Source organism: Drosophila innubila, chromosome X, assembly GCF_004354385.1.
Source record: "Drosophila innubila isolate TH190305 chromosome X, UK_Dinn_1.0, whole genome shotgun sequence".
Classification (NCBI taxonomy): Eukaryota; Metazoa; Arthropoda; class Insecta; order Diptera; family Drosophilidae; genus Drosophila; species Drosophila innubila.
In genome coordinates this window covers 27,794,893-27,815,092 of record NC_047626.1, presented here as the reverse complement: position 1 = coordinate 27,815,092, position 20,200 = coordinate 27,794,893, and the positions used below count along the sequence as shown (strand labels likewise).

Here is a 20,200-nt window from a genome sequence, read left to right as displayed (position 1 = left end):
TTGGCAGACAAAAGATTGAATTTCAAAAAATTTTTAGGTATATCCTCTTAAATATAAAACTTAAAAGTTCATTTAACTCCGAGTCATAAATTTTAAAACTGAAATAAAAATATATATAGTATGTTTAACCCGAATAGTCCTCGCGCTACCAGATGGTCACAAGCAATAGGCATTTACTAAGACTTTTTTTTAGACGATATATTGACATTAAATTAACTTTTATGGTATGATATTTTTTACGATATCTTAAGAGTAATTTGTTGTCTCTAGCCGATAAAAAGTTGATTGAAACGATCTCTTGAAGTTAGCTGATCGAAAAATTCGAATTAATTTGCTCACAATATTTAGCAGTGCAAAAAAACGGCATTTGGCAATTCGTCGCAAGTAAATTTTAATCGTTTAAATTTATAAACTATATGCAATGTACACATCATTTGAAAGGTAAAGAAGTGCTCTTTTAATTTATAAAAAAAATTCGGAAAAAAAACACATTTTTCGGTAAATTTACGCTTTTTATTTTCGTGTTAACATATGGTAACGCTGGGACGTACAGGGTACAGGTTTTTTCTATACATTTTAATCGTGTTTCGGTAATATTTTGTTCATAAAATATGATTGTTCCTATGGCAGCTTTATGATATAGTTAGCCAATATGAAGTTGTGAGTTTGGTTGAGATATCTCAGAAAACAAAAAAGTTTTTCATACTTAAGTTGAATTTGACCCCGATTGTTCCTGTGACAGCTATATGATATAGTGCACCGATTTGAACCAAATTTGGTCATATAAATCAAGGAGGAGCACCCCTGTTGGATAAAGCTGTGTTTATTTGATTTTTTTTCTTAAAAATTTTTATTTTGTAGTATTAAGTAAACCTGTACCCTGTACGTCCCAGCGTTACCATATGCAAACAGTCGAAAAAATGCTCCTGTCGGTTATCCTGACAAGGGCGAACAGAAATAATTTTTTTTTCGGATTCAACGACCTCAAATTCGTCAGTTTCATGAAGAGACTAGAAAAAAAATTGGTTCAGCACTATTCGGGTTAAATAAAACCTAAAAATTTTTACAGCTTCGCCGATATAAATTAAAATTATTGTGTCGGCCGATTTAAATTTGGATCATTTATACTCAAGGTGTTAAATTATGTATTTCTTGAGTCGCTTTAGTACATAAAACTTAAAACCAAAATTGGTTCCCTTTACTCTTTTTTATATGAAAACTGAAAAATTACGCTTTTATCGATAATGTAAATTTTGTATTAAAATAGTGGTGGTGTACTCCTTAGATTATTTTTTCAAATGTTACTTATTTCAGAAAAGAAGAATTGATCGAACCTACGTTGATAAAAAAATAAAGAATATTGGCCTAAGAGTTATGTTTAATTAGACAGCATTGGGTGAAAAAAGAAAAACAATATAAAATAATTTTACAACAAAAATATTTTCCCCGTTGTATGAATTTTAGACTCTCAACAGTTTCTAGACGAAAGTTAGTTTTAAGATCAAAATATTAATTTTAGACCTTATGAAATAAGAAGGTACTAGCAAATAATTTCATTAAGTTGATAGAATGAACTAATCCAAGTTTAAATAGCTATTTAAAGTATTTAACACATTTGTTACTCAATTTTCAGGTGGTTTCCTTCGACGGCTCCACGACCATCGAGGAATTTCAGACTACGCTGGCCCAGGAACTGGGCACACGTGATGCCACCAATGGATTTTGTCTATTTAGCGATGATCCGATTGAAAAGGATCTGGAGCACTATTTAGAACCATTGGCCAAGCTCTGTGATGTGATTAGCAAGTGGGAGACGGCACTGCGGGAGAAGGGTTCCGGAAAGTTTGAGAACTCACGCGTCATCCAGCTGAGCTACAAGAATCGTCTTTACTGGAAGCACACCATCAAATGCGAGACAGACAAGGAGCGATTGTTACTGTGCTATCAGACGAATGCACAGATTGTCCAGGGACGCTTCCCACTCTCCCGTGAGTTGGCTCTGGAGTTGGCCTCGTTGATGTCCCAGATCGACATGGGCGATTATTCGCATGAGAAGTCCCGAGATGTGGGCCTCAAGGCGTTGGACAAGTTCTATCCGTATCGCTATCGGGATGCCTTGGGTGCTGAGCAGCTTAAGGACGTCCAGGAGCTGCTCATCTCCAAGTGGACGCTGCTCAAGGGACGCTCCACGCTGGACTGCGTACGCATCTATCTGACCTGCTGTCGCAAGTGGCCCTACTTCGGCGCCTGCCTCTTCCAGGCCAAGCCACGCCAGTGTGAGCCACATGCAGCTACCGGCACACCCGTCGCCTGGCTGGCCGTCGCCGAGGATGCGCTCAACGTGCTCGAGCTGTCCACAATGGCGCCGGTGGCTCGTTATCCCTACAGCACGGTGATGACCTTTGGCGGCTGCCAGGACGACTTTATGTTGGTTGTCTCCCATGATGATGGCACCTTAGCCGGTGGCTGCGAGCAGAAACTTCTGTTTGCCATGAGCAAGCCCAAGATCTTGGAGATAACCCTGCTCATCGCGGACTACATGAATGCGTTGGGTCACACGGTGCCGGGTACACCACAGATGAACTCCCTCACCCGGAATGGATCACATCGTTCGCTGCGCACCTCGCAGCGACCAGCTGGTGGTGGAGTCGGGGGACTCACGGCTGTCGGCGCTGCCAGCAGCATCACCGGCTTCTCCACAAATGCCACCACGACGGCTCACAACACACTCAACTCGCATGCCACCCACACGTTGAATTCAACACACTCGCACACGCTGAGCAGCTCACATCATGGCGGTGGTGCCGGTGGTGGTGGTGGTGGCGGTGGTGGCAGTCATCAGGGTACGCTCAATTCACAGAATGCCGGTCTCCATCATCATCATCACCATCATCAGGTGGCGCATCCACATCAGCCAGACATACTCAAGAGCACACCCGATCATCAGCGGATCAAGTGAGCTGGAAAAAGTAAATGCAACTGGAGCTGAAGCTGGAGCTGAAACCGGAGCCGAGGGCGGGTCTTGTACAGGAGGAATACATGCGATACATACACACATAATACATATATAGATGAGACCCATACATATACATGAAGCACTTATAGCATATAGTCTAAGCATCGCCGTAAAGTATGTTAGGGATTGTACTTTACGCGCTACTCAACACTATAACGTTCTTTCCTAAGCTAAGCTAATTACGGTACTCGTACTCTAAAACAGATATACATATATTGTATTGTATACACTTTTTTTTAATAGTTCTAAGACGTACCCCCGCGTTAGGTACATAAATTTCTCAGTGTGTGTGTATTTTCCTATAGATATACATATATAGACAGACATATATATACAGATATATATATATATTTTATCTTCTCTGTTCTTTTTTTGTACAAACTTTTTCTTGCACTTTCTGATATCACAGCTTTTTATAGATCTATCTGTCTATATTCTTGATACTTACTGCTTCGTCATGAATCTCACATTGTCCCTCCATGCTCAAAAACTGCCTTTTGAATGTAGAAGACAAACCAAGATAACGAAATTGAAACCAAGAAGCCAAACTAAAACAAAAAACATGCTTAATAACATTAGGGTTACTCATGAGATGAATAACAACATATTTTGTACAACAATTTTCATGTCATGGCAATATGAATTTTTTTTTACATTTTTTTGTAATGTTAAAATATTTAGAAGACAAAAGCAAAACATATTCTATGAGTAACTAGTACTACATAAATATATGCATATATTGAGTTATAGAGCGATTAATTATGGTTTCTGCTTCTATAATTTCACATAGAGAGCACAAGATCAAGATAAAAGTTTTCGTAAGCAAGTATTTAAATTATATATAAATATATATTTATACATAATTTTTTTTAAATATTTAACTGTCTCAAGTCGTTTATTCTCATTTTATAGCAGATCTTGGTTTATTTTACAAATGTTTAAACCGATAATAATAATAATAATTGTGTGTAAAAGTAATAGCCAACCGAACACAGCCAGAGCCTCTAGTAAAAGATAACAAATTTAATCGAATATAGCAATTGCAATTGATATACATAGAAAAAGAAACAAACAATTTTATTTGTGATTTCTACAAAACAAAAATAAAAATATATATTTAACTTTATAGGAATAACAAACAATTTCTTCAAGAACTAAGTGCTAACTGCAAAACAAAACAAAAAATTACCAAAAACAATCACACATACTTAACTAATTTTCCTTATTAACTTTTACTTTTCGATATTTCAAAATAAAACAAATAGATGCTCCCTGTCGATTGGCCATTTTTACTGAGTATTTTCTGGAAATGTTTCGCTTTCGAATATTTTTACTTTTGTTGAAGCCACTTAAACACACATACATTTATATTATATTATAGTATATACATACATACACACATACACATAAATATATGGTATATATATTTAACAAAATGGAAATTATACAAAAATTATATAACTGTGTAAATGGTAACGGCGCATTTTTTTCCTAATTGTAAAAATTTGATATTAAAAATTTATATATGCAGAACCACAAAACTATATAGCATGTCTATATATATAAAAAAATATATATGTACGGATATGGCAAGGAGTAGGCGAATATATCATCACTCAAATGAAAACGAAATATATAAAGGAAAATTAATCATTAAAAAAAAAATAAAAACATATCTAATGCATTTTTAATGGGTTGGAATGGGAACAATATACGACGAGTGTAAAAGTATAATCAAAACATTTCATTGTTAAGCCTCGGGACTAATAAGACAATCAATAATATGCCATATTTTATTTAAACAATGTAAATTGATTTAATTTCTTAATAATTTATAATAAATTGCCTAAAATTGTATTTTATTGATGTTACATAGCATCCATCATTAGTCATTATCATGATCAGCATATCATATCATATACAATCTATTTATACACACATTTGCTTGGATTTTTCATAATTTACAAATTTCAATTCGCTTGGGACAACATAAGTATCAAACTAAGGCTGCAATTAATTTTATCAAATCAAATCGAATCGAAGAACAACAAAATAAATGCATAAACAAAAAGTCAATGGGACTGTGGGTATGTGTGCTCTATCAAAATTCTCGCTGGTTTCTGGAATTGGCTTTGTCGTTGTATCTAATATCTCTCTGTCTATGTGTGTGTGTGTGTACTTGTGTGTAAATGAAATTAAAACCCAAAACTCAAGTTAAATGAAAGCAAGCGTGGCGCACATCAAAAATTGCTTGCCCCGAATTTAGTGTTTGTTATTAACTAGCTGTTGCTGCTGCTATTGTTGTTGTACTTGTTGTTGTTGTAGCTGTTGTTATACAATTTACTTTATAAAATATTTAAATGTCTTTTGGCCTTTATAATGAGCGGCAGACTTAGTGCCGCTCTGGTCTCTGCTCTGCACTTAATGTCTATGACGTTCGGGGCAGTAACAACGACAACGACAACAACCACAGCATATCATCATTCAACCAGCAACAACGCCAATTACAATTAACAACCTAAACATACACACATATATATCTAGATATATATACATATGCATATACACACATGTACATGTATATATATTACAAAACCCAAAAGTATAGTATTAACACTAGAAATATGGTGCCCACAGCCGCCGCTTTCACATACATCGATTTGCGATTCAGTAATTTGGCATCCTTTTTATACTTTTGGGACATCATCGAGAGGTTTTGCGTTTTTGTATCCAACTCTGTAAGCAGTCAATTAATGAGTCAATGTATAAATTAAGTATGGAGTTGGGGAGTTGTTGACGCACCCGCTAAGACCGTGCCACGTTGCAGCACATCATCGATATTCTGTACCATGATGCGTTGCACATCCTGCAGTTGTGTGTTGATGTTGCTGATGTTGCGTCTGCGATCAGTCAATTGCTTTTTCGCCTTTTGTATGTAGACATCGAATTCAATGAAGGCATAGGGGCGTGTCACCGAATTCACACGCCTTCCGTAGTTGGTATGAAACTCCTGTGCCAGATCCTCCAGATAATTGAATGCCAAACGTTTTGAATACATTTTATCAACCATTACCAAATAGCAAACATCATTCTCGATTAGATAGCTGTGTGGGTGCGAAGTCGAAGTCGAATTCAAGTTCAATATTATTCATTATTATTCTACTATGTCATATCTTTCATCATCACTTTTTGTACTCACTGGAATAGATATGGTCCTGTCTCAATGCTGCTCCTTGCCGGCGAATGTGTGCCTAGCTTTCGAAACAACATTTTCGCCTGATTTTGATAGTCCAAGATACTGCGACCGCTCTAAAGTGCCAACGAAAGAGAAAGTGTATTCATAAGTAATTCTCTTAAGTCTGCCAATGTTTTGTGTGTGTGTGTGTTGCTCTCACCTGTTCATCGTCCTGCATTGTGCCAACCAAGGGCAGGCCATCAATAACACGGGCAATCATCGTCAGCAACGCCATGTTTACGTCTGTGTTTACGGCTCTGACACTTGGACAGCTTCAAAGTGTGACGGACTCGATGTGTGTGCGTTTGTTGCTGTTACTGTTGCAACTGTAACTGTGGCCACGGCTACAGTTTAATGCGGCGGCTCTCTTTCAACTTGGTTTGTTGTTGCCGTTGCCGCTGCCGCTACTCCCCCAGTGATGGTTTAACCGCTATCTCCGTCGTTGCTTCTCCTGCGATTGCCAACTTTCATTCAATACCTGCAATTTTGTTGTAATCGTTAATTAACGATATATTACAGCGTCGCATTCGTGTCCTCTCACGTTTTTAGCTTTATTTAAGTAATTATTATTTTATAATTCGTTAAGTTCGCTCACATACATCGCCAGTTAAATATACGAAATTATGTTGTGTGAGCGAAACTGATTCGTGTTTTTGTGTTGCTGGAAACACGTCAGCGGTAGAGTCACTGTTGCCAACTTAGCTAATTTATAGCTACTTCTGGCTATTTTCAAAGTTCGATTGCTAAAATATATGTAAAAATTGCTACTATTTCTTGCTATTCATTTTGTTCTTAAGCTGGGTGGAAAATTTTCACGCAAAATAAAATTTGGCGGCTCTGTTCGGGATAATATAATCAAAATGGATACTCCTTTATTTTACCATCGCAAATTGACGGCAAAGTGTCAACACTACGCGTCGATCGTTTGCTAATGGAAATTGAGCTTAGCAAAAATGTCGGGATCCGTGGCATGATAAATACTGCCACAATTATGATGAGCCTGAAAATAGCCTAAGCAAAGTTGGTACATTAGATGTAGATATGAGCATCGATGAGGATTTTGATGAAAAAGATAAAATAATTATTTTTTATAAATAAATAAACACAATTGATGTAAAAAGTTGGCTAATAGTTTTTAAACAGTTGCAACATTGTCATTTGAGCTATTTTTCAGATGCTTTCCAGCTAGAAACAGCTATTTTTTCCTCTAAAGAGTTGTCAGCACTGGCCGTTAAGTCGAAATCTACTTTTAAAACCAAGCCATAGATGGCGTATTTATGTTTTGCCGAGGGGAACAAATATATGTAAAAATTATCATCTTTATGCTATATAATTTATAATTTAAGTGGTTTAATTACTTATAATCTTACTGTAAATTATTATTACATTATTTTTTTTTATTGTGCGCCTGGCTTTTATTTATCTACCTTAGCATCGATTCACAATGTAAGGGATATATCGATAGTTCGTAAGCGCGCGATTAAGCAATAAAAATCGGTAATTTCAAACTATTACGATACGTTTAAAAATTATGATGAAATACTTTTCAATTTGCAATTTCATGATGAAAATGTACTTGATTTTTAAGCAATCTGCTAAATATTAAATGTTGTGCGTGTGGCTCAAAACAAAACTCTAATATAAAGAACAGCTATTGAATTAAAAAATTGTCTTGGAATTCAATAAGTTCTTACGCGTGTACAATGTTTTCAGCTGTTAGTCATGCTTCCAGTCCCTTTCTCTTTCTATTTCGGTTGCATTTGATATTGCGACATAGTTGTTTCTCGCTCTAAAACGTTATGACGTGGATTTGCCAGTACTTTTACACAATGAGATATTTATGTAGGTGAAAGAAAATGGAAACAATAGTTAAGATTGGGGCGGTTAACTTTATTAAATAAGTATATAATTGCATTCATAATTATTATATGTATGTAATATAGGCTGTTGTGGTCTGCTTTTTTTTTCAAAATCAGGCGGAATGCAGAGCAGGCCGTTGGCTCCGTTTGGCCACCGTTTTAAATATGCTTAAATTTCTTGTGCTGGCTGCTGCAGTTTCTTTTGCATTTGCATTTGTTTCTGCTGTTGTTGTTGTTATTTTCGTTTTTATTGTTGTTGTAATTATTGCTGTTGGTCAACTAGGCGGCCTGCACCGATTGCTTCTGCGAGGAGCTGATCTTATCGCCAAGACTTAGTGCCATACCCTGTTATAGACAACACGATAAATGAATGCATTAACAAAACATAATGAATAACACTTACCTGACTCTTGGCGCGTATACGTATGTGTCCAGTCACCTTTGAGTCGGGATCATCGACGGGCTTCTCAATGCTTAGATTGGCTAATGCGTTCTCTCCGAAAATGGATCTGCAAGGTAAACGCACAATTAATGGGTATTCATTCAGACAGAGGTATGATGAAATGAACTCACTTGGCATACATGTTGGCGGCCATAAAGCCGCATTGGCCGGAGAGCGCCTTCTCCGGCGTCAGGCACTTCATGTTGGTGCTCTTCAGCAGATGCTTGAGATACTCGTGCAGATCTGTGAAGCTCGTGTTAACCGTCACCTTGTTCTCCCACTCAAAGTCCTGCCACATTTGACGGAATTCGGTGTCTGTGCAGCTGGCCGGGATGATGTAGTCCATGATGTCGATGTGTATGGTATTGAGTACGACAACGTTTGTATTCAGCGCTGTATCATAAACTGCAGGCGAGATAGGGGACGGGAGACAGGAGAGATTTGAGACTAGAGATGAAAACAATGTAATTTAGTTATCAACTCACCTATGTTGCCAAAGATGATGCCATTCTCTGTGGAGGAGACCTTCACGTTGGCCTTAATGTTGCAGAAATCGTGGGGCGCCAGCACAACGGGATGTGGACGCTCCACCAGCTTCAGATCGCCCAAAGTGGCCAGCTCCAATGTGCAGTTCTGCAGTGTGTCATCTGTAAAGGGAAACGGAAACGTGTCAATTCTCAGCTTGTCTAGATGGGGATAAATTAAATGAATCGCTTACTTGTCTGGTTCACAATCAGCACGTCCAGGACAATGTCATATTGATTGACATTGACATAGGCCTCGGCGTACACGGGATCGGAGAAGCCCGTCAGTTGGGTGACCTTGTTGAGCTTGTTGTTGGGCGATGACATGTCGCTGAGCTGGGCGCTCTTTGTGCCGGCCAAGGCTTGATTCAGACTCGACTCGAACACGTTCTCGCCCAGCTGATTGTCGCGTCCGTTTGAGAGCTGGGCAAACAATACTGGCGAATCTGGCTGCACCTTGGCGGTGGCACGCTGCTTCTCCTTCAGCATGCGCTGATCCTCCTCATGCTGGGCATCCAACATCTTGCCAAGTGCATCACGGCAATCATGCATGAATACGGCAACTGCTTCCGGTGTGCGTTCGCTGAGCGTGCGAAGGCAAATCATGATGCGATCGGAGTCATCATAGGTAATGGGCTTGGTGGGGAAGCCCGATTTGCCCAGATGCAAGATGGAGCTCATGATGAGCATCACCTGTGTGGTTAAACGATTCTGTGTTCGTGCATCCGGCTGCAGCTCAGCATAGCGCAGTGCCAACTTGGTCAATGTGGCTGAGAGGGCGGCTCCAATGAAGAAATCGCCATCCATCAGATACTGGCGCAATGGAGGACGCTTCTCCTTCTTGGCAACACTGCGAGAACACGAGAACAGAACAAAAGAGATTAGATTAAGAGATTAAGCATAAGATTATCGCGTTCTCATTTCGGAGTACTTACGGTGCCAAGCTGTAGGCGCTTTGTGTGGCATAAGTACCGTCTGATGTGACCTTATTGCTGCTGATGCTGTTGGTGATGCCAGTGCCGGTCCCGCTGCCGGTGGTGGCTGTGGTTGCATCGCCGCCAGCGGCAGAGCCTTGTTGCTGCTGTTGCTGCAGTTGTTCCTCTGTCTGGTCGCCGGCGAGGCGACGTTGCTCGGCATCCACCATGGGTATTTCGCCGAGGGTTTGCTGTATGGCCGCAATGACCTCGAGAATCTGTGCGCCTTCCACGTACTCGCCCAGAATCCAAACGGCGGCGCGATGAATCTTTGAGGACTTGATTTGTGGAAATGCCTCAATCAGATGCTTTATGATGAGCGCCCGCAACGCTGGGAACTTTTGAATAGCCTCGCGTATAAAGATGAGGACATCAACAGCGGCCAGTTCGTTGGTATCGGATAGGAACTCGACCAGCACTGGGATCACATTGCTGGCCACATCCGGGAACTTAATGGAGCACGTGTGCAGTGTACGCACCAGCAGTTGACGGTATTTGCCCGTGTCCTCGTGCTCGACGTTGTGCGTCTTGGCCACCTCCTTCTGGAGCACCTGGACCATCTCGTTGATGTTGCGCGAGTAGACCAGGTCCATGGCCAGGGCAAGAGTCTTGCGACGCACCTCAATGTCGGGTGCGGCAAGGACACGGAGCACATCCATCACCAGATCCTGCATAACCTTCTCCATGTTCTCGTTCTCCTTCATGGCAATCAAGCGATCCAGAACAATGAGCTTCACATTGTTGTCGCTCTCCTTGACAATCAACTCAATGTAGCATCCGGCAGCTGCCTTGATTGCCGTGGGCGCCAGCGAGAGAGTGATGAGAGTGCCGGCGGATTCATAGCGCACGGCATTCGAGGATGAGTTAAGCAGATTGTAGATGCAGCGAATGAAACGTGAACGCTCGGCGGGATTGGCGTGGCACACCTTGTAGATCAGCTCGACAATAACCAGCTGCAGTATGTCGCCAAAGCTCTGCACCTGATCAATGCAGGAGGCGAGATAGTTGAGAGCACGCTCCTGGTCGGCATGCAGCAGCATGAGGAAGGCGTTGCGCTTGCACGACATGTCCTGCTGCGTGTCCAGGAACGTGGCAATCAGCTCGGGACCATCGGGCACCAGCCAATCAAAGTTCTTGTATATGGTGAATATGGCCAGGACCGCATTGCGTCGCACATACGAGTGACGATGATCCAGGCAGGCGCGTATAGCTGGCATCAAAGGCTCCAGCAGCTCCGGCTCCTTCAGCTTGCACAGAAAACGGAGCGTGGAGCCGCGCAGGAACTCATTGGGATGTTGCAAGTCCTAAATGGGAAATGTGGGAAAGTGTCAGTTTCAGATTGGAGTCGATTGCATTGGAGTCGATGGAACTCACCTTGCGATAGGCGTCGCACACGAGAATCATCTCCTGGAGCAGCTTGCCATCGGAGGAAGTCTTCGGCACAATCTCCCAGAAGATGAGCAGCAGCTTCTTGATCGTGTGATTCTGCACGGGCAGCACGAACCGTATGATAGTCATTATGAGACCCGGATAACGCTCACCATTCAGCAGCAGCTTGATAACCTTCTTGAGCGTCTCAATTTTGACATTCGTGTCGCCTTTCTCGAGGTCTTGCTTCAGTTGCATCTCGTTCGGCACCTCGAGATCCGGCGAGTTGATGATCGTGTAACACGGCACTTGACTCATCTTGGCTATTAACTAACCAGCAATGCTTGCCACGATTTAACAGTTTAATTAATTGGTTACTTGTTTAATTTACAGTCAATTTATTTCTCTCTTTGCCTTACCAACATGCAATTCACTTGACGTGTCATTAAAGGTTGCCAAACGGTCCTAAGGTTGCCACCCTCCTCAAATTTCCGATCTGGCAGCTCGTACCATTTTAGTCAAATTGCTAAAACAGTTGCAATTAAAAAATTTTTGATATTTTTTTAAATTTATCTTAATATTGTAGATAGGATTTTAAAAACTTTTACAGAATTTTTGTTAGAATTTTGTCGATAAAAAATTTTTTTTGTAGAATTAAATTCTAAACTTCTCTCCCCTTGGGTGTGACGAACTACAAACCTTCATTAAATGTTTTTCTTAATTTTATCTTATTTGGAATTTTAAATTTTCCTACAATTATTAATTTTTTGCAAAGTTATTTCATTTTGAAATTTAAATTAACATAAATTTATATTTACAAGTGTGGCCGCACGCGACCAATAACGCGTTCTATTTAAAACTGATTCAGTATTTATTAATTACCAGATGTTCTGGTATATTTGAGGAATACAATTTAACGACTGCTCATCAGCAACTCCTCACTTCACTTCTGCAAACGCTCGCAATTTATTTTTTTTTCCAGCAATAATTTGCTAAGAGACCGGTGCTAAAAAAGTTGGCTAGTATTTTAGCTACTTCGCATTGTAATTTCAGCTTTTTTACCAATGCTTTACAGCCAGAAACAGTTGGCAGCAGTGGACCAGTTCTCGAAATTTTGACACACGGCATCAGTGCTGCCAACTTTTCAGGGAAAAAATAGCTCTTTCTGGGGGGAATGCGTCTTAAAAATAGATGAAATTGCGATGCACAACCGCTAAAATACTAGGCAACTTTGTTAACACCGGCCGAGACCGAGACGGCACAGGTGATTTATAAAAACGGGCTGGCAGGTCAGATAGCGCTTTCAGCTTCAGCGTTGCCACTTGACGGGGCGCTGTCATTTGGCGCCTAAGCGAACAATTTGAATAATGTTTATTTGTTTGTAACAAATGAAATGGTTATCTATTGATTAATCTAAACTGTCAATAAATACTTATTGTTACATAAGGAGGGGGAAAAGTACAGATTTTTATTAATACATCAATGCAAATTTACATTATATTAGGTCTAATCTAAATTTAAGTGAGTTCGCGACTTAAGGTTTTATTGCATGTCAATTAAATAATCGCTTTTTCTGACTTTCCATTTGAGTATAAGTACTTATATTATGCATAACAATGTAATTTGCTGCGACTGCACTTGGAATTTAGAAATCCCCAGAACGTCACTTGACAAATCTCGTCGCTATGGGACGTTGGGACGACCCGTGTCTTTAAATTGACCTATGATTACGTATGTAATGCATCTAAATATGTATGCATGTGTCTCTGCTGCAAATAGAGAAAACTATTGGACATTAAAAATAAGCTGCCTTTACGCCACTAGTGCCACTTAATTGGTTCAAGTCGGGGCCCTCCCCAACAGCAGCAGCAACAACAACAACAACAGCAACAGCAATGCAACGACAACAGCAATAAATAAAATACATAATTATTGCTTTAGCAAAAAAAAAAGTACACTTATACACCCACGTACATATAAGTAGATAACTTTTGTGATCTTGTTTACCAGAATATTCTAGTGAATTTCATTAAGCTTCGTTTATAAGCTCACCGCCCACCACAAAACCTGACAATTTGTTCAGTAGCCGCCCCCGCCTTGAACCCCTCTTCCGCCATCGCCGTCACTCGACTTGCATTTTAAATAGATCGCATATTTATGGTCGAAAAAAAGGGGACTGACATGGGGTGAGTCGTGAGTACTCGTTGTTAGTTTCTGTCTATGAAACTGGCTCTAAAGTGCAACTAAATCAATTGCTCGCCTAACAAAATAAATAATAATGACTGGTCATCGTAGGGACGATCGACTAGCGGGAGGTAGGCACAAACAGAGGGGGAATCGCATTAAGCGAATTAGCCAGACAAATAATAATAAAAGTGCTGATGCGGTCTAAGCGAATCTGCTTAGCGATAACCTGTTTTTTAGAAATAATCTGTAATTACAATAGGTCTGCAGTTTATATATCTGTATACTCGACTTACAGCGATCAATAATTAAAAAAAAGCAGTTGCTTTGAATTATGCATTATAGAACTACGATTTATAGTGAAATATATTATAATATGATTAAATATGCAATTGGGAGAAGCGCACAATAATTAAGTCAGTTATTCGATATACAAATTCAAATTGCATTCATAATTTTTCCATTAAAAACGGATCAGCTGATCTATAGATCGATTATCGAATTAACTTGAATTGCTTTCTTATTTACAAAGATTTTGAATCGATTGTTTCCGTCCCAATATCTATAATTTAATTAAAGCAGTGACTTATTTGGCTCATCACTCTCGTTTTTTTAAATTAATGTGACAATGTCGCCTTTTACTTGAGATCGGGGTACGTTGGCAGAAAATATTATAGTCCTTTTAAATGAGGGTCTTTTGATAGTGGAAAATGAATAAATGTCTCTTTAAATATATTCTGTGTTTGGGGATCACACAATAGGTTCTTTCCCCTCTTTGAGCGATAAGCAGGAATCTTTTCGACTTTGATTTTTTTTTTAAATTTTATTTACAAGTTGACTTAACTTACTGTACCTTCTATTTAATGGCTTTGTATAATCAATATAGCCATAAGTTGGTGAAGTTGCATAAACATTCTACATACACGCCCAACGATTGTCTCGTAGTGCAGGCCAAAGTCGCGCCGGGAAGAACCCAACGATCGAGCAAAAGTACTCGAGACATATTTGTATTCAAATCATTCTTTCATACCCTGTCATAAGATTTCTTAAATGCGCAAACAGTGCTTAATTCAAAATAAAAACTTTTGAGATTGAATTTATATTTTTTTTAAAAATAACAAACTGTTTCCGAGTTTGGAAAACTCATTATATTCAATATCCTATGGAAAATGTTAATATTTTTAAAACAAACAAGTCAATCAAAACTCAAACAATATTTGGCTATTTATGGCATCTGCTAGTCGAGCATGCTCATTTTGCTTGTTTTCTTTATGTTTGTCGCTTAATGAAAAGATCACCGGCAATCAAAACGTTGGCGGGCGGTGAAAAAGAGGAGGGTAAAAAAAAGAAAACAGAATAGAAGAAGGCAAAGCAAAACAAAACGAAGAAAACAAAAATAAAAACAAAAACAAAAATAAAAACGCGCACACAAATAACAAAAAATTGCAAATGGAGCAAAAAGGCAAGACGTCGGTTCGCTCATCGTCGCACATCGCAACAACAACCCTTGGGGGCTTGGCTATAAAAGGCGCCGGCCAGCGAGCTGAGCTCCACAGTTGAGTCAAAGCAACGATGGTGTCAGTGACGATGACTTTGTTTCTACCCGCAGCACTGCTGCTGCTCATGCTGCACTGCAGCTCCGCCGAGGAGCCCATCTGTAAGCCAATGCGCATACATACATACATACTCGTACATTGGAGTTTCTCGATTTTAATTCCATTCATTTGCATATCGCACAGATCGATTGTGTGTGCCTCAAATCTATTTGAGTGATTGCCAAAAATTGCTCGCCGATCCCTCGGAAGCGGGAATACGCATGGAGTGCGTTGCTGGACGAGATCGTGTCGATTGCCTCGAGCTGATCGAACAGCGCAAAGCGGATGTGCTAGCCAGCGAACCGGAGGACATGTACATGGCCTATCATCGCAAGAATGAGGATTATCGCGTCATCTCCGAGATACGTACTCAGGAGGGTAAAGATGGTGAGTTTTTGAAAAATAATTCTATTTATTTTACGATATTTATCCGAAAAAAGTGGAAAAGATACTTTCGAAAACTTTGGGTATAGTGTAATATAGTAATTTTAATAGAATTAAAGAGCTGTGTACTATTTTTTTTTTTCCAATTATTCGAATCATCAAATTGGCTCTTAAATAAAAAGGAAGATTAAATGTGTGAATTGTAGAATATAAAATAGTAACAAGTTAAAAAAAATGTTTACTTACGTTCGAGATTTGAGAGATTTGCTTTTATTTTTGGAAGAATTCATTTCAAAAATGCTTTAGACTGTTAAACATATATAGTAGTCAAACCGATAATAAGTGCTTATTTTAAATTTCTAGCAAACTAATCAAAAACTTTTGTTTGTTCTTAATCACTTTCGCGTTTTTGAAACGAATATTTTTCAGTATCGACAAGTTATCTTTGTTACTTATCTAGACTTAAATAAACCTGAATAAATGATTTCGTATTAGTAGTTCCATTTTAATGAAGTAAATATGTTAAAATAGTGTTGATGACCAATATTTGAATATATGTAAATAAATTAGAATGAGATATATCTTTCTGTTTTAAAACAATAGATTCCATAAATGCAATATGCCTATCCGTATTAATATAGAATTCAGAATAAATTGAAAGGTGAGCGATTGCTACCTAATTATAATGTTCCTTTTAAGAATTCCTTAAAGAATTACACTATGCAACAAAATTATAATTAATTTAAAAAAGTGGCATTTGCCTACTTAGGCCACTGACTTATTAGTCTACCCTCGTAAAAATATTCACCAATGCATTTTTCATCGCTTAACATCCCGGTAATAACTAAAGGAGGTTTTGTTTTTTTGCAGCCAACTTCCGTTATGAGGGCATTATCCTGGTGAAGAAGACATCCCCCATCAAGTCGCTGAAGGAGCTGCGAGGCGCCAAGTCGTGCCACACTGGATTCGGCCGCAACGTCGGCTACAGGATTCCGATTACCAAGCTGAAGAACACGCACGTCCTGAAGGTGTCTGCTGATCCGGAGATCTCGGCCACTGAGCGTGAGTTGAAGGCGTTGTCCGAGTTCTTTTCGCAGTCGTGCTTGGTGGGAACCTATTCGGCGCATCCGGATACGGACCGTCTGCTGAAGAAGAAGTATCCGAATCTGTGCGCACTCTGCGAGAATCCCACACAGTGCAACTATCCGGACAAGTTCAGTGGCTACGACGGCGCCATACGCTGTCTGGACAAGGGACAAGGTGAGGTGGCCTTCACCAAGGTGCAGTACATCAAGAAGTACTTCGGCTTGACGGGCGATGCGACGGCCCCGGCGGCAGAGGGCAAACCCGAGGACTTTGAGTATCTGTGTGAGGATGGCTCGCGTCGTCCCGTTACTGGACAGGCATGCTCCTGGGCCCAACGTCCCTGGATCGGCTACATCTCCAACGAGCAAGCTGTGCACGGTGCCGAGAAGCTGCACCAGCTGCAGGCGCGTCTGGAGCGATTCTTCTCGAATGGTCTCCATGCTGAGAACAAAGATGCCGCCGCCCATTTGCTCATCCAGCCGAATGCATTCTATCACAGCAAACCGGAGCCCGTTGATCCCAAGGTCTATCTGGAACGTGCCGGCTACAAGGATGTGATTGAACGTGACGGCAGCGCCATCCGTAAGATGCGTCTTTGCGTCCAACGGGACACAGAGCTGGCTAAGTGCGAGGCTCTCCATCGTGCCGCCTACGCCCGCGATGCTCGCCCAGAACTCGAGTGCGTCCAGTCCACCGACTGCGTTGAAGCCCTGGCCAGCCACAAGGCCGATGTTACGGTTGTTCCAGCTGCCAACTATGCCGATGCACGGTCGAGCAAGTTGATCCCTCTGGTATATGAGCAGTTGCCGGCTGAGAAGCTCCTGGTGGCCGTTGCTCCGCCTACCCTCAGCAAGGATGCACTGCAAAAGGCGCCCATGTAAGTCCACCCATGGAATCTCTTAGTCAGCAACCTCTTAACTTTTTTCCCTTCCCATTACAGCAAATACGAGGCGAACTGTGAACGTGCTCGTCTCAGTGCCGCCCTCTTGAACAAGCGCCGCAACTTGGACTATTGCAACACCGTGTCCAGCAAGGAGGAGCAGCTGCTGATTGTGCCCGCTGATGAGCTGGAGAAGCACAAGGACTGGCAATTGGTCTGTCCCACTTTGGAGCGTCGTCCGGTCACCGATTTCGCCAGTTGCAACGTTGAGGTGCAGTTGCCACATGCCATCTTTACCCGCGACGATGCCACCTCCGTCGAACAGGAGACCATCAAGCATCTGTTCTCGCTCATCTCGGAGAGATTTGGTGACCACGGCAAGTTCGTCGATGTCTTTGCGCTATTCCATGAATTCCAAAAGGGCGAGAAGGATGTCATCTTCAGCGTAAGTATCCATTACAATGCCCATTCCTGTCCACCTCCTTGCTAATCTCTGATCTCTGTCATCCTTATCCCCTGCGCAGGATGATGCCGCCGAGCTGGTCACACAGCTGAAGAGCGACTTCCAGAACGAGCACATCTACAACGAGCTCAAGTGCGATGGCAACAAGATTTCCAAGCAGTAAGCCGTAGGAGGCGTGGCAGCAACGCCCTCACTAATAACTATAGTTATGGATATGCATACTCATTTTTTTTTTTCTTCTGAATATACATACGAGAAAATTATATACAATTTGTGGTTTTTTTTATCACAATGGTCCCAGAAGGGCCTTTGTGTGTCAGATCTTCGATCTGACAGCCGCCTTAACCTAACCTGACCTTCATAAATGTCTTCTGCGTATTTTTCTGATTATGACTATACAGCTGATCTTTGAAATGTCGAAAAATAAATTAACCACAAAGCCCGTTAATCAAAATATCCAACATTTTCTGACACAAACTTCATTTTCCCAGATAACATCCTAATCCTGGCTGCAAACCTCCAATTTTGAATCGAGTTTAGAATCGAAATGTAAATATCGAAAAAAATATAATTGAAATGTTGAGATATACCTATTCCACTTACTTTTTGATAGCAAGAGAAGCAAAGTTTTGAATAAGTTATGACTGTTAAAAATTTTTGAAAAAGTGTTAAGGGAAAATTATGGATAAAATTGAGTTGTCGATTTTTCATGAAAATCAATTAAATTAACACGAGCGATCGTCAAAAAAATCGAGGACAGTATAAGCTTTAATTTTTAAAATAAAAATGATGAAACACAAATTATTTGCTGATTTTTATAAAAAAGTTGAAAAATATCTATTAATTTCAATTTTTATTTAAAAAATTTTTATCTATAAAATATTCTGTAACCCGGGCACCACACAACTTTGTTGACTCTGAAATCCGATACAATAACGTGTGCATATGTGCAAGAGACGGCTTTTCAACTGCAGTTTCTGTCATTTAAGAGAAAATGGACATTATTTATAACATTGGGCTTATTCGGCAGGTTTTTTTTTATCAGTAATCCCTTCTTTACTTCTGATCGACCAGTAATCAGTACCTGCTTAATGACATGTTACCATCTTATACAAATCAGACTACTACGTTTTTTCACTGTGCATACGAACCAATTATTATCAGTTATCATACGTTTTGAAAAAAAGTTGAAGTTTTTTGTCGGTGGAAATTTCATGCTGAATGCAATAAGTAGAAAAAAAGACGCCATTTTGGGCAGCCATTTTGAAATTTTAAAAAGTGCCCATCGGCTTTCGAAAGAGCGATCAATAACGAAAATTTTAAGACCAAGATCATTCAAATCCATTACGTCAATTTTGGGCAGAGGCTTGTTCCGTTTGTCAAAGAGCGTCCCATATATAGATTGACAAAAAAAATAATATTTATTATTCCATTTTTTTAATAAAAATTTTTACGTTGTGAATTTTTTTTAATTTATATCTATTCTTTGCTGTCCCTAAAAAAAAATAATCGAGTTAATGTAGTTGAAAATCGAGTTTTCGATTTATCGATGCATCCTTACATCAATAGTGAGAGCTCTTTGGCCAAAAGCGCGACAATGAGATGCACAGTTTAGAATCTAACTTAAGATCTATATTAATTTACAAATTTTAACCTGCAAAGCACTATGGTCCGGATGACGATTTTTTGGAATAAATTAATAACTCGAGAACAAATGACGGTTTTTTGTTCTAGTTTTTTGTTCTAGTTTTTTTTTCTATTTTTTTTTTCTATCTATCAGTACCAAACTTACATTATAAGCGTGTTACTATGCCAATAACTAGTTGGTGAAATTGCATCCAAATCGGACAACTATATCATATAGAAAGAATAGGAGTTATCGGTTGTAAGTCCCTTTTTGTATAAAAACGCTATTTTTTCTCCCAAAATATCTGACCAAACTAAACGTATATAAGTGATATTATGCTCCTGACATTCTGGCCAACATATATCAGACCGGAATACTATAATATACAATATTTTATTGATCACATAGAAAAAATAGGTTGTTAACTAACATTTTATATGAAACAGAAAATTTGTATTATTTGCTAATGGTAAATAATTAATATATATTCATTTAGTAAACATAAGCTGTTGTAATTTTTATGAATTCGCGCAATAAAGAATTTCAAAAAGTATTCTTTTTCG

The 20,200-nt window shown here is 39.6% G+C and overlaps 4 protein-coding genes across 6 annotated transcripts in view; 2 read left to right on the top strand and 2 right to left on the bottom strand.

The window, feature by feature from the left end:
* The window catches only part of LOC117794214 (uncharacterized protein CG43867), a 131,212-nt gene extending 128,253 nt beyond the window's left edge, over positions 1–2,959 (top strand). For both annotated transcript variants that reach the window (XM_034634771.1, XM_034634770.1), the window contains one exon: positions 1,634–2,959. In XM_034634771.1, the coding sequence (XP_034490662.1) occupies positions 1,634–2,959 (1,326 nt within the window). The remainder of the gene's footprint in view (positions 1–1,633) is intronic.
* A 1,730-nt stretch (positions 2,960–4,689) lies between these two features.
* LOC117794216 (vesicle-trafficking protein SEC22b-B) lies at positions 4,690–6,956 on the bottom strand. 2 transcript variants are annotated; one of them, XM_034634773.1, is made up of 5 exons: positions 6,793–6,956; positions 6,412–6,729; positions 6,216–6,325; positions 5,819–6,120; positions 4,690–5,752 (listed from the first exon to the last, which is right to left on the bottom strand). In XM_034634773.1, the coding sequence occupies exons 2-5, from the start codon at positions 6,484–6,486 to the stop codon at positions 5,604–5,606; spliced, it is 636 nt and encodes a 211-aa protein (XP_034490664.1). In that variant the 5' UTR covers positions 6,487–6,729; positions 6,793–6,956; the 3' UTR covers positions 4,690–5,603. The 2 variants fall into 2 exon arrangements, with proteins under 2 accessions (XP_034490664.1, XP_034490663.1); XM_034634772.1 differs by lacking the exon at positions 6,793–6,956 and having other exon boundaries at positions 6,412–6,743.
* Positions 6,957–8,354: 1,398 nt separating this feature from the next.
* Positions 8,355–11,867, bottom strand: LOC117790208 (coatomer subunit beta). Its single transcript, XM_034629555.1, has 7 exons — positions 11,425–11,867; positions 10,012–11,354; positions 9,271–9,926; positions 9,038–9,199; positions 8,684–8,957; positions 8,514–8,619; positions 8,355–8,455 (listed from the first exon to the last, which is right to left on the bottom strand). The coding sequence occupies exons 1-7, from the start codon at positions 11,734–11,736 to the stop codon at positions 8,390–8,392; spliced, it is 2,919 nt and encodes a 972-aa protein (XP_034485446.1). The 5' UTR covers positions 11,737–11,867; the 3' UTR covers positions 8,355–8,389.
* A 3,291-nt stretch (positions 11,868–15,158) lies between these two features.
* LOC117780993 (transferrin) lies at positions 15,159–18,275 on the top strand. Its single transcript, XM_034617701.1, has 5 exons — positions 15,159–15,259; positions 15,342–15,584; positions 16,452–17,544; positions 17,608–17,992; positions 18,072–18,275. The coding sequence occupies exons 1-5, from the start codon at positions 15,175–15,177 to the stop codon at positions 18,171–18,173; spliced, it is 1,908 nt and encodes a 635-aa protein (XP_034473592.1). The 5' UTR covers positions 15,159–15,174; the 3' UTR covers positions 18,174–18,275.
* The last annotated feature ends 1,925 nt before the right edge of the window (positions 18,276–20,200 follow it).

Excerpts from the sequence above, each read along its gene's own strand:
- LOC117794216 (XM_034634773.1), bottom strand. The coding sequence starts at position 6,486 with ATGGCGTTGCTGACGATGATTGCCCGTGTTATTGATGGCCTGCCCTTG. Across the intron at positions 6,326-6,411 it reads CAATGCAGGACGATGAACAG|AGCGGTCGCAGTATCTTGGA; the intron begins GTGAGAGCAACA and ends TTGGCACTTTAG. Across the intron at positions 5,753-5,818 it reads ACGTGGCACGGTCTTAGCGG|AGTTGGATACAAAAACGCAA; the intron begins GTGCGTCAACAA and ends GACTGCTTACAG.
- LOC117790208 (XM_034629555.1), bottom strand. The coding sequence starts at position 11,736 with ATGAGTCAAGTGCCGTGTTACACGATCATCAACTCGCCGGATCTCGAG. Across the intron at positions 8,958-9,037 it reads CATCATCTTTGGCAACATAG|TTTATGATACAGCGCTGAAT; the intron begins GTGAGTTGATAA and ends TCTCGCCTGCAG. Across the intron at positions 8,620-8,683 it reads GCCGCCAACATGTATGCCAA|ATCCATTTTCGGAGAGAACG; the intron begins GTGAGTTCATTT and ends TTTACCTTGCAG.
- LOC117780993 (XM_034617701.1), top strand. The coding sequence starts at position 15,175 with ATGGTGTCAGTGACGATGACTTTGTTTCTACCCGCAGCACTGCTGCTG. Across the intron at positions 15,260-15,341 it reads CTCCGCCGAGGAGCCCATCT|ATCGATTGTGTGTGCCTCAA; the intron begins GTAAGCCAATGC and ends CATATCGCACAG. Across the intron at positions 17,993-18,071 it reads AGAAGGATGTCATCTTCAGC|GATGATGCCGCCGAGCTGGT; the intron begins GTAAGTATCCAT and ends TCCCCTGCGCAG.